We start from the raw sequence: 14,632 nt of genomic DNA on the forward strand, positions 1-14,632 counted from the left end.
TTTTTATAGCAACTTTCACATCCTCAGGGTTTATCAAAGCCAGTGAATTACTTTTTAAAAAACTATTAAGTAGACAAGTGTAGCAGCTCACCAATAGCATGTGACATAATATGCTTTTGGTGGTGTTGGTTAAGGATGAATGTTGGACAGTACACCAAGAAAACTCCCTGCTCCTCTTCAAAAATGTGGCATGAAATCTTCTACATCTGCCTAAAGAGGTACATGGGCATTGGTCAAACACTTCATCCAAAAAGACCTTCAACAACGCAGCACTTGGTCAGGACTATACTGAAATATCAATCTAGATTGATAAGGGTACTATAATTAACCTCAGTGCTTCTGAGTCAGGGAAGGAAGCTGAAAGGGTTCATATATCTTTTTATGTATATATGTTTGTACGTATATATTTATATATATGTGTGTGTATGTATCTATATATATTTATATATATGTATGTATATATGAAGTCAGATGAGGGCAGGGTTGTGGATAAAATGCAATTTATCCGCAGTCAAGACTCACTTATAAAAATATTTCAAAAAGATTCTAAAATAACATATGCCCAAACCTTTGACCTTCTGACTCAGAGGTGAGAATTCTATCACCATACCACACTGACATTTCTACTGAGCTCCAACACTAAAGGCTAAAATATTGGCAAGAGAACAAAAAGGAACCAAAGCAGAGACCAGAGATCTTGCTGCATCGCTTTGCCAGCAATTCAGCATTAATACAAAAGTTTTGGTGACTGTCCTGGGCACTGCATCTATGGTGGCCTCAGAAAGAGTGCAGTGCAGATTCACTGGAATGTTACCAGAGCTCCAAGGGTTGGATCATGAGGGGATTACATAAGGTAAGTTTGTATTCTCTGGATGTAGAAAGGCATGGGGTAATTTGATTGAGGTTTTTAACATTTTGAAAGGTGTTGATGATAATAGTTTGAGAGAAACTTCTTTCACTGGTGGACTGTCTAGAACAATTAGGTCATTCAGGAGAGATGTTTGGAGGCACTTCTCCATGCAAAGGACCGTAGAAGTGTGGAATTCTCTCCCACAAAAAGCAGTAGTTGCTCACTCAATTAATAATTTTAAATTTGAAATAAATAGATTTTTGCTACCCTAGTGTGTGAGGAAACTGATCCAGGCTAATGATCTGGGCACATGGGTTCAAGTCCCACCACAGCAGCTGGTGAAAGTGAGTTTCAATTAATAAATATGGAACTGAAAGCTGGTGACTATCATCGATTGTTGTAAAAACCCATCTGGTTCATTAGTGTCCTTTAGGGAAGGAAATCTGCCATCCTTATCTGGTCTGGCCTATATGTGACTCCAGACCCACAACAATGCAGTTGACCTTTAACTGCCCTCTGAATTGGCCTAGCATGTCATTCATTCAAGGGTAACTAGGAATAAGCAACAAATTCTGGCCTTGCCAGCAATGCCCACATTCCATGAAAGAATGATTTTTTAAAAAGGCTGTTGTAGAGAAAAGATTAACCCTAGTGATGGCTGCTGAGTTTGTGTGTAAGGAGCTTTGTCACAATGATGTCACCCACTGAGTGGAGATGAGTGTGAAGCATCTCACAGAGTAGCTCCAGATATGTCTTGGTCTTATTTAACCATTGTAAATAGTTAGCATGTAAATAAATATTTTTGCACAAAACACCAGTGCCTCCACCAAGATCTCTTCTAGAGTAAGAAGCCAACAAATCCCGAGATAAACCCTCAATAACACAGACAAGGGCCAGAATGCTGTGGAGGCGATGGGGGTGTCAGCCATCAGCTGGAGAGCTGGCAGGAGACTCGTGCTGCCTCCTTTAGGGAAGACCTGCCATATCCTGTTCCACTCAGGCATTTGGCAGGGATTAAGGACTCCAGGGGCAGCTCCTGATACAATATCCATCTGTGGCCTAGGATCATCACTGGATCCCAACCATTTCAACACTGTGACTGCAAGACAGAGGCTGGCTATCCCAGTTATGAGTTGCTTACCTCATGATACCCCAGAGCATCTTCCACCATCTACAAAATTCAAGTTGGGACTGGGATGCACACCATTTACCTGGGGGTGTGCAGCTGGAAGAGCATAGACGAAGCTCGACATCAATCCACTCAGTCAATGCCTTTGCTAGTGGACTCAATACCCACTTGCTACACCACCAGCACATTGTTGCTACAACATGTCCCATCTATAGGATGTACTACAGCCACTGATTTAGGTTATTTCAACAGCACCTCACAGTCCCATAATCTCTCTCACTGATTAGGGCAAGAGCATCAACCTCACAACAGCATAATTACCTCCACATTCCTCTCCATGTTACACACCACCTTGACTTGGTCATTTATTTCCACTCCTTCATTGTGAACAATTTGTAATTCCCTACCTAACACCATAATGAGAGCATCATCACGAGAGCTACAAGAGGTGACTCACCACTAACCTCTCAAGCTTACTGGAGTTGAGCAATAAATATAGCCTTGCTAATGTCACCCACACAAAGAGAAGAAACATTAAAAATGTGAACCCGTGGCAGATGTGAAGTAAACTACTTTCACTGATATCGAATAGTACACAAAGCTGGAGATAGCAAGCAAAAATATCTGGGTTTTTTTGTAAAATATATTTGTCAATTAACAGCTCCAGGGGTATACAATCTGTTTTGTGGATTAGCTGTGCTTCAGAATGTCTTTCTGTCCCTCCAAAGGCCTTTGGCACATCTTCTCAATTGCAAAGTTTCAATGGGCCTTGGATAACACCTAATAGTCTAACATGGCAGGTGACATGCCCATGCCGTATGTAGCAGAAGTCCACCAGCTTGGTAAGAGTTTCTTCATATGTGTTCAGGGTTCACATCACAAACAGATGTTAGGTCATTTGCTTATGCAACTATGGGGTTGCACACCAGTTTGAGGCCTCCTTTGAAAAATTGGATTATGTATGACTGCTGTGGTCAGTTTTTTCAGATGCTTGACAGGCAAACCAATCTTCCATAAAGGGAAAGGTAAAGTTTTAATTTCTTATTATTCACCTTATGGTGGAGCAAAGAGGACGCAAAGCATTGCTCCTGGTTCCACATTATTGCAGCCTCCAGGACTCTCCCAATCATCTTGGCCAGCTCCTGAGCCAACCAATCTTGGTGCCTCTCAAAACAGGACAGCTGCCTCTGGGGCCATGACTAGTGTTTGCTGCTTGCTGAATAACAAATAAGGCCAGTAGATTAATTTCCCAAGGTCCTGTGGCTGGCCTCTTTAGACATGTGCACTATGTGTTGTACATGGATTTTGCCCCTGCTGGGATCATGCCCAAGTCAACCGGTAGGCCTCTTATCACCCATATTAGTATTTATTTCTCTCCTATCACCTAATATAATTTTGTCTTTTGCATATCTCATTCTGTCCACCCATGCAGTTCTCAGGTCATTCCTTTTTCTTCTCCTATGTTTTTATTCTTCACATTATCTTGTTCTGCTTCTTTTTATATGCTATACATCAGTGATCTAGACACCTTGGTACAAAAACAGGCAGGAATTCTTCACTATTTCAATTTTTTTCAACTTTCAGGATGAGGGAGCCTCTTATATTCTTTGTTGTTAAGCCACACTGGGAACGCAACAAAGAATTAGTATTCTGCAACAAGTAATGTTGCCACAATCTTATGTCCAATCATAATGTAGTACAGGCACATTGAAGCAGCAGCCCACTGTGCCATCAGGCAAGTCCATGTTCAACACCGGCAGAAATCAAAAAATGTTATGAACCATTATCAACACCATTTACATCAAGTTCTATCACTGTCTCCAGAACACATTAAGTTTGGATAATGCAGCAAATGTTTCAGTGTGTAAACAGTTCCTACGGATATGTGCAGGCCCACACTTCTGTAAGATATACATCTCATACCTTCGGTACTCACATCCACTGTCAAATTCACTTACAAATGCTGTACCTTCAGTTTAAGTTACAAGTTTGTGCAGTATAACTAGTTGTTTTCATTTCATAGTCATAGAAAAGGCTTTTGAGTCCAGGGGTGGAATTTATGTTTTTGAAATGAAGTGCGGTGGCAAGCGGGTTCTGTGGCACATATCCCGCTTCTTGAAATGGTGGGAAATCGTGTCCGATTCTGTGCTTGGAGGTTCATTAATTATGCACAGGCAAGTATCTCATGAATGACCTGGTGGGTTGTGAGCTGATTCGTCCATCCCGCCATTACCTGGCGGGGTCGAAGGTCCCGTGCCATATTTGAAGCCAGCCGAGCCCACACATCTCACTCTCTCCAGTCCAGCTGTTTTCAGGAGACGTGTCGAGATGTCTGGTGACCACAGAAAGAAGGCAGCAAGCCACAAGAAGAAGGCTGCTCCCCACTTCTGCCCTGATACCCTCAAGCCATTGATACGAGGAGTGCAGGTGCATAGGGGTGTGCTCCAGAAAGCAAACCAGCCTCACCTCTCCAACCTAGGAGGCCATCGCTAAGGATATCAGTGCAGCTGGACATCGCAACCGCAACGTCATCCAGTGTATGAAGAGGATGAATGATCTCATCCACTCCACCAGTATAAGACATCCTTCAGCTCCCTCCAATATCAAACTCTCATTATCGCATCATGTAATCCAAGGGTTACTCTCTTCAGGGATCTCACACAACCATTAGCAGGTTACACATATCGCCACTGATTGTCTCACGGAAACTTTCACATCACAACCATCCAAGTTATGCTGCGCACATTCCACCCTCAGCCTCTTCTGGGGAGGGCTCACCACGCACAGGGGGCATGCACCTTTCCTAACCTAAGCTCCATCCCTTCTCATCACATGCCTTTCTATTGTCTTCACCCAGAGCAAGCTTGGCCACAACAGATAGGAAAGAGCGCAGACCAGGGAGGGATGGCTGATATTGTGACACTCATGGAATGTGAGGAGGATGCCGCCGAGATTGCTTTGGAGGACAGGGATCGCTCCTGTGGGGAAGGGGAGGTTGGACTGTCTCAGGAACCTAGTATGGATCACAGCTCCATTGGTTCATCACATCCTGACAATCACAGTGAGTGACATGCAATCTTATATTCCTCATGCTCATCTACTAAAACTCCATTGTCTATCTTATAGGCACCAGCAGATCAAGGCCCATAAGTCCTAGCCCCCAGACCATGTCCAAAGAGGAAGCTGAGAAAGAATTGTCACAGTGCACAACCCCACCCTCCACCAGTGCAGGTACACGCACCTCAGTGGGCCATAGTTCTGGATTAGGCTCAGGCTCACCCACTGGAGAAGATTTCACTGACATGTCCTCACGGCAGTCAGTGGCAGGGACAGTGCCAGGTCTCTGGCACTTGGAGGGCTGCTGGAGACCAGCCACCCGCTCAGTCCGAGTCAGATGATGAGCCTCTGTGAGTGGGTGCCAACTCAATGCTGGAGATGCAACAACACACAGCGGAACATCAGGCAGAAATTCGGCAGTCACTCAGCACGCTAGAGCAAAGGATGGGGGAGACCGTCCACATTCTGTCTGACATCGTGAGCGCCTCGAGGTCACCATGGGGAGGTTGGCAACCACCATGGATATCTTGGTCCAGCAGGTTTTGCTGGATTTGCGCTCGGCCCTGGACTCCATGGCAACGTACCCTGGTGGGTACCATCAATGTGTAGGTGAGAGGTGGATGAGGCACCTTGACCTCCTTCTAGGGGCACCTTCTCCTCATTGAGTCAGGGGGGCACCCTTGGGCACCAACAGAGAGGATGAGCATCAACCGGGCACCCTAGGGGCCTCCTCACAGGGTGCTCCAAGGGTGTCCAGTCACTCAGAGTCCCCTCTGCCTGTGACCCCCATCCAATCCTGCAACTCAGGCTGAGGAGGGTGCATCTGCCCCTGAGCAAGAGACCCTTATCAGGCTGGGGCCCTCCTGGCCTCAGGCCACGAGAGGATGTCCACAAAGGTCATCACAGACATCAGGACGTAGCAGTCAGCAGGCTGTCTTCACCTCTGCTGCAGATGTCGGGGCTGCACTCAAGCATAGCGCTAGAGTTAGGAAAGTTAAGAAACATTGAAATCACTTTTGGGTCACGGCTATGCTACCACTGTGAATATATTCCACTTTTGTAAATACATATGATGTTTGTGTGAATGGTCAACAGAAGACGTGATTATGTACATTTAAATCCTCTTATTTCAAAGTTTAGCCATCCTCCCACTCAGTGATAGTCTCCCTTTGTGAGATTCACATTCATGTGATGTCAACCTCACTGAAAATAGATTCCGTGCCCTTGTGTGATGAGAGGAAGATGTTAAAATCTTTATTGGGTGCATGTGATTTATGCCCTTTTAACCCTTCTTTCTCATGCTACACCATTGTGTGAGGGCAGCTCAGCAGCCTTGAGGGATTAGCAGCAGATATGTCTCCTCAGTGGTAGTGCCAAAGGACAAGACTTGGACAGGTGGAGGGGATCCCCAACCATGTCCTCATCTCACTGCACACTTTTGTTTCTCATTTATGTGGTGACGACTGCTTCAAGTAACTTTTCGCAGCTTTCTCGTTGTTGAGTGGACTCTCACTTCCCAGAGCAAGAACATACACAGGGCACTGCTCACCTTTTTAGAGATCATGGCCTAGTGAATCATGAGGCTAGAAGGTGCAAGTTTGAAAGCTGAACTAGCTCTCAATGTGACAGGTTGGACATCCCTTTCAATGCAATGGAAAGGCATTCAGGGCCAGGAGCAATGTGGCCACCTCCTGTAACCTTCACTTTACTCCACCTGAAATCTGGTAGTAATTAAAGAGTCATGGCACATCTCCCATGTCTTACTTCCTCTATGGCATCGTCACGTCAAACTGAACCTCATCACCTTCTTGAGGTTCCTGGGCCTCCTGATCTTCATCCTTAGAAGAGCTCTCATCCTGCTTCATTTCACCCTCTGGCAGTGCCAGGTTGTGAAGGGTGCAACACACAGCGATGATGCGTGAAACCCTATGAGTGTACGATAGTGTGCCACCTGAGTGGTCCAAACATCTGAAGCATTTCTTCAGAATGCCAATGGTCTGCTATGAGGGTCCATGTGGAGTTGTCAGCCTCTGAATAAATTTGAGGGTGACGCACCGGTGTCACCAGCCAGTGTTTCAGTAGGTAGCCCTTATTCCCAAGCAGCCATCCCTACAGAAGTTCAAAAATCTGAGGCACCTGGGAGTGACTCAGGATGTATGAGTCATGGCAACTCCCAGGGTACCTGGCACAAACATGCATTATGTGCTTCCGATTATCACACAGCAGTTCACATTGAGCAAATGGTAGCCTTTGCGGTTGATAAGTATTAGTGCCTGCTGCCATGGAGCTCTTAAAGCCACATGGGTACAGTCGATTGCACCCTGCACTCTTGGGAAGCCTGAGATGGCTGCAAAGCCATTGAATCTCACAGCCTGGCTACCTTCAGTGAGTGCAAACCTCCCATAATGATGTGCCTTGATGTATAGGGCATCTGTGACCTCTTTTATGCATCAATGTGTTGCGATGTGGTGGAGAGTGAGATGCCGCACAGGTCCCCTTTTGATCCCTGTAACGACCCGCAGACAAAGAAATTGGGCGCAACAGTCACCTTTAAGGTCACTGGCAGAGGATAGCTTTCCACTCCATGGGCCGTTAGGTCTTCACGAAGAATGTGCTCTACCAGAGCTCAGGACAAGCACAGACATATACAGAATTGTCTCTCTCACATTTGTAAATTGGCGAGTCTTCTTTGGTATATCCTAGGTCTGGCGAGTTGCCTCCATTATCAGGGTCTCTCCTCCTGACCCTCTTGTTCTTGCTTTGGCTCCCCTTGACCCTGGACCTCAGATGGGGCCTCCTCCTGGATCTGTGCTCGAGCATCACATTTCCATCCTTCTCCTCCTCCATTGCATTAGGACCCTCAAAAAGGCAGCTTTGGGCCCTGGATCCAAATTTGCTTTATCATTCTCTCTGAAAAGAAAGACTGAACATTACTGCGTCAACATAGTACAGCTCACAATCTGTCTCCAATAGCAACTGCAATGGTCCAGAGTGATTTCTGCCCTACTTGCATTGTCGCTGAATAAGCCTTGTATCTGAGGCGTTAACACACACATTGAGGTGACCAAGATGCCGTCCCTGAGACTTGACATCTGAATCCCTGAATGGTATGAGAAGGTTTGAATGACATGCGCTACCTAACCAAGCTCAGTATGCCAGATCAGAGATTGGAGCACTGAGTTGCTCATCATTAATACCTGGATGCCCTTTGGCCCATTATGAATGCCAATTCTGGAGAGCACATGGCAGTTCTCCATTGATGGGATGCCACATATGCTACACCTGTGCCTCCTTAACAGTTGCCTGCATTCCCAAATTTCACATTTCTATGTGTTAATGTTGAGATGCAGCGTCTGTGATGTAAAGCCGTAGACTCCCAAATATCCCTGTTACAATGCTGAAAAAGGCATAGTCCCAATGGCTATCTTCGCAAGGTCTTCCTCCTTTCTCTCAGCTCAGACTCCAGTTCACTCTTGTGACACCAAGTTAGATGATGCCCCCAGAAAAGGCACCTTACTCCAGCAATGTGCTCCTTCACACAGCCTCAGACCCCTCCTGTTCAGAATTGCTTCTATTTTTGATTTATAACTGTGCCATAACTCCAGTAGAGCAAGATGGTGGTTCTGCACTACTATTATGAGGCCAGCCTCGACGCTCTCTCTCTCTCACAATCCGCATCCCAGAAATCTACCTGGAACCTCACGGTGTGAAAGTAGAGCTCCTCCTGTTATTTCCAACCTCCCCCAGTAATACTGGATCCCATTGTTTTTGTGGTTGACGTTCACACCCCCCCCATCCCCACCTATTGACGTGCCTGTGCCCCATGTGGACCTCTACCCTCCCCAAATGGACGCTGTGTGTACGGTCATCTACCAAGGACAATACACCCTAGGACAACTTCACATACCTGCCCCTCCTTTATTATGTATTCCGCAAATACAGGCTGCAGATGCCTCCCACAACCATCGCCATACCATCTGCAGCACAGTACAGAGACAGACAAACCCATAGACAGCAACTGTGAAACAGCCCTGCGCACCAAGCTGAGCATTAATCCTATTGAACCCACAGCCCTTGCCCCTCTCTGGAGCGGGAGTACATTGTGCTCACCATGACTACTCCTGCAGCACGCCCGCTGCACCCCATTACTGTCTCAACTCTCTGACTCTTGACTGAGAGGTGCACAGGGTCCCAGGACTGCTTTCCAGAGCTGCTCTCCAGAGCCCCAGGAGTGTCTCCAATCTCTGATTCCTTTCCACAGAGCCCCAGGATGTCTCTACTCTCTCACTCCTGACTGTGCAAGCCCCAAAGGGCTTTGATTTTCACGGAGTTCCCCATTGCCCTCATGACTGAAGACTACCCTGTCTTCCTTCCCAACGCCCCCACCACCTTTTAAGTCTCCATGCAACCCCCTTGTGCTGCATTTTTCTATTCCAGAGTCTGCATGCTTCCCCTCCCATTCATACTGGTGGTATTCCATTCACCTCCTTGTTTGTCAGCATTGCAGTTTCTCCTGTTGGGCTCCAGCTTCCCATCCCTCAATCTCCCCCCTGACTGCCATCATTCCCCCTCTTCCCCCAACCACTTGCAAAGCCTTCCTGTCCCTCTGCCTTCCATCATATCCCCTCCCCCCACACCCTCTGCAAGGCCTCCTTTCCCCTTTGGCCCCTACGCCCCCCACAACCCCATCGAAATGCTGGCCTCTGAATGTTCAGTCCTGTAAGAGTAGTGCTACACAGTGGCATCCTTGACAACAGTGGCACCCACCCGGAGCAGACCAACCCTACAACCCGCCCTGTCGCAATACTGGTCTCTGTCTCACTGTTGAGCACTGCCTAACTACCACTGCACAATGGGTGTTCCTTGTGACTACAGAGGCAGCCACCTGGAGCAGACTAACCCTCCAGCAGTGTGGCGTTCCACTGGCATCGCAACGAGACCAGCGCAGTGGCAGGTAGGCTATGCATGTTGCTCACCTCGAAGTCACGAGCAAAGTGAGGTCCGGCCTGTGCATGCTACTCTTTTTCAAACGAGATTCATACCGACGTGATTTCCCACTGGCAGCGTGTGATTCTGGTGAGAAGCTAACTTAATGAACATTTATGAGATGGTAATAAATGCAAATGGCGTTCATACCACTACTCAGTGGGTACCCGGCCCGCCATTAACCCGCTATTGGGAGAATCGCGTCGGTGGGTTTCCGATTTTTTGGCCCCCGCCCACACAAAACCCGCCACAGGCAGGATGGGAAAGTTCCACTGTAGGTTTTTAAACTGGTAAAGGAATCGAATTACAGAACTTGTAAACTTTCAAATTACATGCATTAACTCAACTTAACTTATTCAGTGGTCTTGATCATAGACCTAAATTTAGAATTGTTGAGTTGTTGATCTTTTTCTCTCCCTTAAAAACGGTCAGCTTTTCCTTGCATTTTTTTTAAGGTTGCCATGTATCCTAGTAGATACAACTCTACAGCAAAACATAATTAGTCTTAAATTTGGTAATGAAGTGCCAATCTTATTCTGAGACCCCACACAATACTTTCTATAACTGACAGAAACATCACAATGGTGTAGGCATGCTTCCTATCTGAGGCTCAAGTTAAGATGTATTGTTGGCACTGAGTGGAAAGAACTTTATATGACATTACATTCAATCTTTACTGTAGTTCAGTAGGGAATTGATAAAGGTCTACCAAAATTGTATATTTTCATTGTCCCATCAAAGGAATATTATCTGAATCATTTCAAACATAAATGCATTGCCAGAAGTGATGTGAGGTATTACAAAAGTACTGTACTGCAGTTCAGGCAGGCCCTCAGAGGTTTCTGAAGAACAATAAGCCATGGAACACCAAATCAGAACTCCAAAAATATATTTTAATGTTTATATAACAAATTAAATACATTAGTGTTTATTCAAAACATCCTATACTGTATTTTCAGACCATTCAGAATAATTAACACTGGCCCATTTGCCATTTAAGTAGCAATTTCAAACAGTACAGACCAATAGGACAATCAACCATTCTCCCAGATATCCTCTGACCCTTGTAATGTTCTTTAAATTGACTTCCAAAAGGAAACATTAATATTAACATATTAGTTACATTAGAGTATGTGTACTGTCGATCACCACTTTACAATTTCTAACATTTTAAAAGGGTTATGACGGAGGCACAGTTTAAACTATGTTCTAACATACTTTTGGTTAACGGTCAAGACATATTAAAGACATTATTATAGCAACATCAGTACATTACAGGTCGAAGTTCAAGAGAACATTTCATGGCAACAATGTACAACACAGTTTTCAAATTAGTTGAATTGTACCATAGGGAATTGCTCTCAATTCCCTTTATGAGCTAATCTGCCACAACAACAGAATAATACTCTACAGCTATTCTCCAGTTAACTACAGGTAATATAAAATGATACTCGACTTTGACTAAAATGTAATATGCAGTTACCAAAGTCATTTATTGCACGCTTTGAACAGGAGTGCACGACCAGCTGTTGAATCTTCTGTAATAATCAGCATTATTTGTGTAATTATTGCAGTTTTATCTTGAGTTTTCTTTTTAATGCTGCATTTATAAAGATTCTTGGTCCATCTGTAGCAAAAGTACTACAGGGCTTTGGCTGCCTGCATGACCAGATTAAAATATCTGGGCTTTGATCAGTTAAATTCTCCATAACCAAAATGCAATATGACTTCAGACAGAAGACATACTGAACAAAAGAAAAATGCAGAAAAACAAGGCAAAGATAAACAGTTACAAATCTTCTTTAATGCAGACCTGAATCTCAGCGATATTTCTGCTGCTTCTAACAGAAAGGTGGCAAATGCAACTCTTTTGACTAAAATCTTTGTTCACTATTTCAGTCGTCCCCCATGAGATCCAAAGAATATTGAGATGCAGCAATGTTTAAAAAATGGATTAATAGTATAAACTATACAGTAACAAAAGTAAAACTAAATAAAAACATCAAAGAACAATGTATATAAACAGAAATAGCTAATAAGCAAGTGTGTTTTAACTAGAAAAGATTTAAGTTCTGATTTTTCCCACTAGTCTAAATAGGGATGTGGGAATTTTCTGTTATCTAGTCTCTCAATGAATTAAATAGAAATGAAGCCTTTAGACATTTATTGTATTTGAGGAAGTGGATAGACACTCCTCAGAAACCTAGTCAAACGTGTGCACCACTTCTGATATATGTGGATAACTTTAGCAATTGTGTTCAAAATACACAATATTTGGAGTGACCTTTCATGCATTTCATACCCTTCCCTTTCATTAGATTCAGGTTGAACAGCTGCATTTATCTTGTGGCCTATATTGGATCACCTCAACTAGATTAATTAATCGCAGTTTAATTCCTTGATCCAATTCCATCCCACATCCCTTATTAATGATAAATGAGCATGTTAAACTTACATAATCTTTGATATTACATGTGTACTGCACCCCACTTCAGATCTAAATGAAAGTATACAACCATCAAGAAGGGTTTATTAAGCTAGATGCTAGACTAGTTTCTAAAGAAACGCAATACATTAACTATCTCAAGCTGATGCCTATTAAAAAAAGTTTCATGTAATGTATTGTTATTAATTATTTTCAATACTGGGTACCATTTTCAATAGAGTTTTCTTTTCTTTGTGACCAATTCTTAAATAATGTTAAATAGATTAGTCATTAAGCAGTTTTCTCACTGCTAGGACCAGCTGCTCTTATAGTACTTATTGAACATAGCCAACAATAAACCATCAGGTTAGAAATTATTCAGTTTTCTGCTGAACTAACAAACCATTGTCCACAGTAACTTTGACAAAACAGAAACCACAATAATGGAACAGTTATGAGGCAACATTGGTCATTAAGGCTCTTGTTATGATGCTTGCTGATGCCATTTTGTGAAATAGGCAAATTTGGAAAAGGCTATCTAACATCCTCAGGCTCTATTTTGATAGGTTTCAATGCTTCATTCTTCTTTTCTGTGTGATTCAGGACCGTCTGACAAAACTCCTTCAAGGTGCCTATGTTTTCTGTTATACATAAAAAATAAATTAAGCAGTCTGGAGATAGATCAGTATTGATTATAGTATGCATTTCATACAAGAGATGGAGTCTGCTACCACTACCATTATCTCTGCAGATATCCTGATTGTAGCTTTTACCCATAAGCTGACATTTAAATGTTTGTGGCTTAACCACATTTAAAAACTCCCTTTTCTCCCCCCTCACACCACAAGTTATAGAAGGTGCATAAAATGTTACATTAACATAAATTGTTTATGCCATTATTTTTAGAAATGCCAATAAAATGAGCAGCATCTCATGTTCAAATTTAAATTCGCATCAGGTGGCCTTGGTCTTGATACTATTGAAATTGATTCAGTTTTGACAGAATTAAATATGCTGGTTATTGCTACAGTATTTTATATACATCAAAATTCTCTTTACTATATCCCAGAAATCCTGTGTGTTAGTGGAAAGATACATCACTTGTTGTCCCTTTTCTTCAATGTACTGAGGAAATATTACTTTTATATTACTGAAAGTATTACTTGCATTGATTTCCTGATCTGTTAATACCATTAGCAATTGGAGTTCATTCAAAGCTTCATTCACAAATTTGCTGGTGTGGCTGGGAGAACCAAGGCCTGTACAACCCAGCAGTGCTAAGAGCTCATTACTAATCTGAACAGGCAGCTGAGGAGTTGGCCAATCCATAGTTAGACCTAAGATGCCACCAAAATGAGGAATTACGGCAAAACCTTCACTCAAAAAGGTTTTGACAATAGCATTAGTTCACTTATAATACAGGGTTATCTTCAGTAGTACTTTTGACTATGGGACATAAAGGGTGTAGGATGCAGAATGCTACTGGTAGTCCCACTGGTGCCTTAGAAAAAAAAAGTTTTGATCTCAGTCAGCTCATTTGATGCAAGGGCGGGTGAGGTGTGTACATCTGCAGGTCCACGAAGTCAAGTTGTTTTGCATTTATTATGTTTCCAAACAGTAGCAATCAATTACAGAGTGAGTGGCATTGAAAGTCTGGGAGTAGGCTGCACACTTGTGCACAAGTCAGAGAATTGTATACGCTATGAGTAACACTTAAAATGCATAAGGCATTTTGGTAGCTGGCCATGAAAAACTGTGAGCCATAGTGCTACCTCTGTCAAGTAAGAAAATGCACAAACAACAAAATCCCACTCTTTCATTCTGAAGGGGCTTGACAGGGTAGACAGAGACATTGTTCCCCCTGGCTGGGGAAATCTATAACACAGGGACACAGTCTTAGGATAAAAGAAATGAGATGAGGAGAAATTTCTTCACTCAGAGGGCCGTGAATCTTTGGGTTCTCTATCCCAGAGGGTTATGGATGCTACATCATTGAATATATTCCAAGTTGTAATAGACAGATTTTTGGTCTCTCAGGGAATCAAGGGATGGGGAATAGGTGGAAAAGTGGAGCTGAGGCCAAAGATCAGCCATGATTGTATTGAATGGCAGAGCAGGTTCAAAAGGCATATGCTCTACTCCTGCTCCTATTTCTTATGTTATGTTCATTAAAAGGGATTTAATT

At 43.5% G+C, this 14,632-nt stretch overlaps 1 protein-coding gene across 3 annotated transcripts in view; it reads right to left on the reverse strand.

The window, feature by feature from the left end:
• Positions 1-10,894: 10,894 nt before the first annotated feature.
• The window catches only part of LOC144686544 (NGFI-A-binding protein 1-like), a 74,460-nt gene continuing 70,722 nt past the window's right edge, over positions 10,895-14,632 (reverse strand). For all 3 annotated transcript variants that reach the window (XM_078551870.1, XM_078551869.1, XM_078551871.1), the window contains exon 8: positions 10,895-13,088. In XM_078551870.1, the coding sequence (XP_078407996.1) occupies positions 12,982-13,088 (107 nt within the window). In that variant the 3' untranslated portion in view covers positions 10,895-12,981. The remainder of the gene's footprint in view (positions 13,089-14,632) is intronic.

Source organism: Cetorhinus maximus, chromosome 11 (genome assembly GCF_964194155.1).
Source record: "Cetorhinus maximus chromosome 11, sCetMax3.hap1.1, whole genome shotgun sequence".
NCBI lineage: Eukaryota > Metazoa > Chordata > Chondrichthyes > Lamniformes > Cetorhinidae > Cetorhinus > Cetorhinus maximus.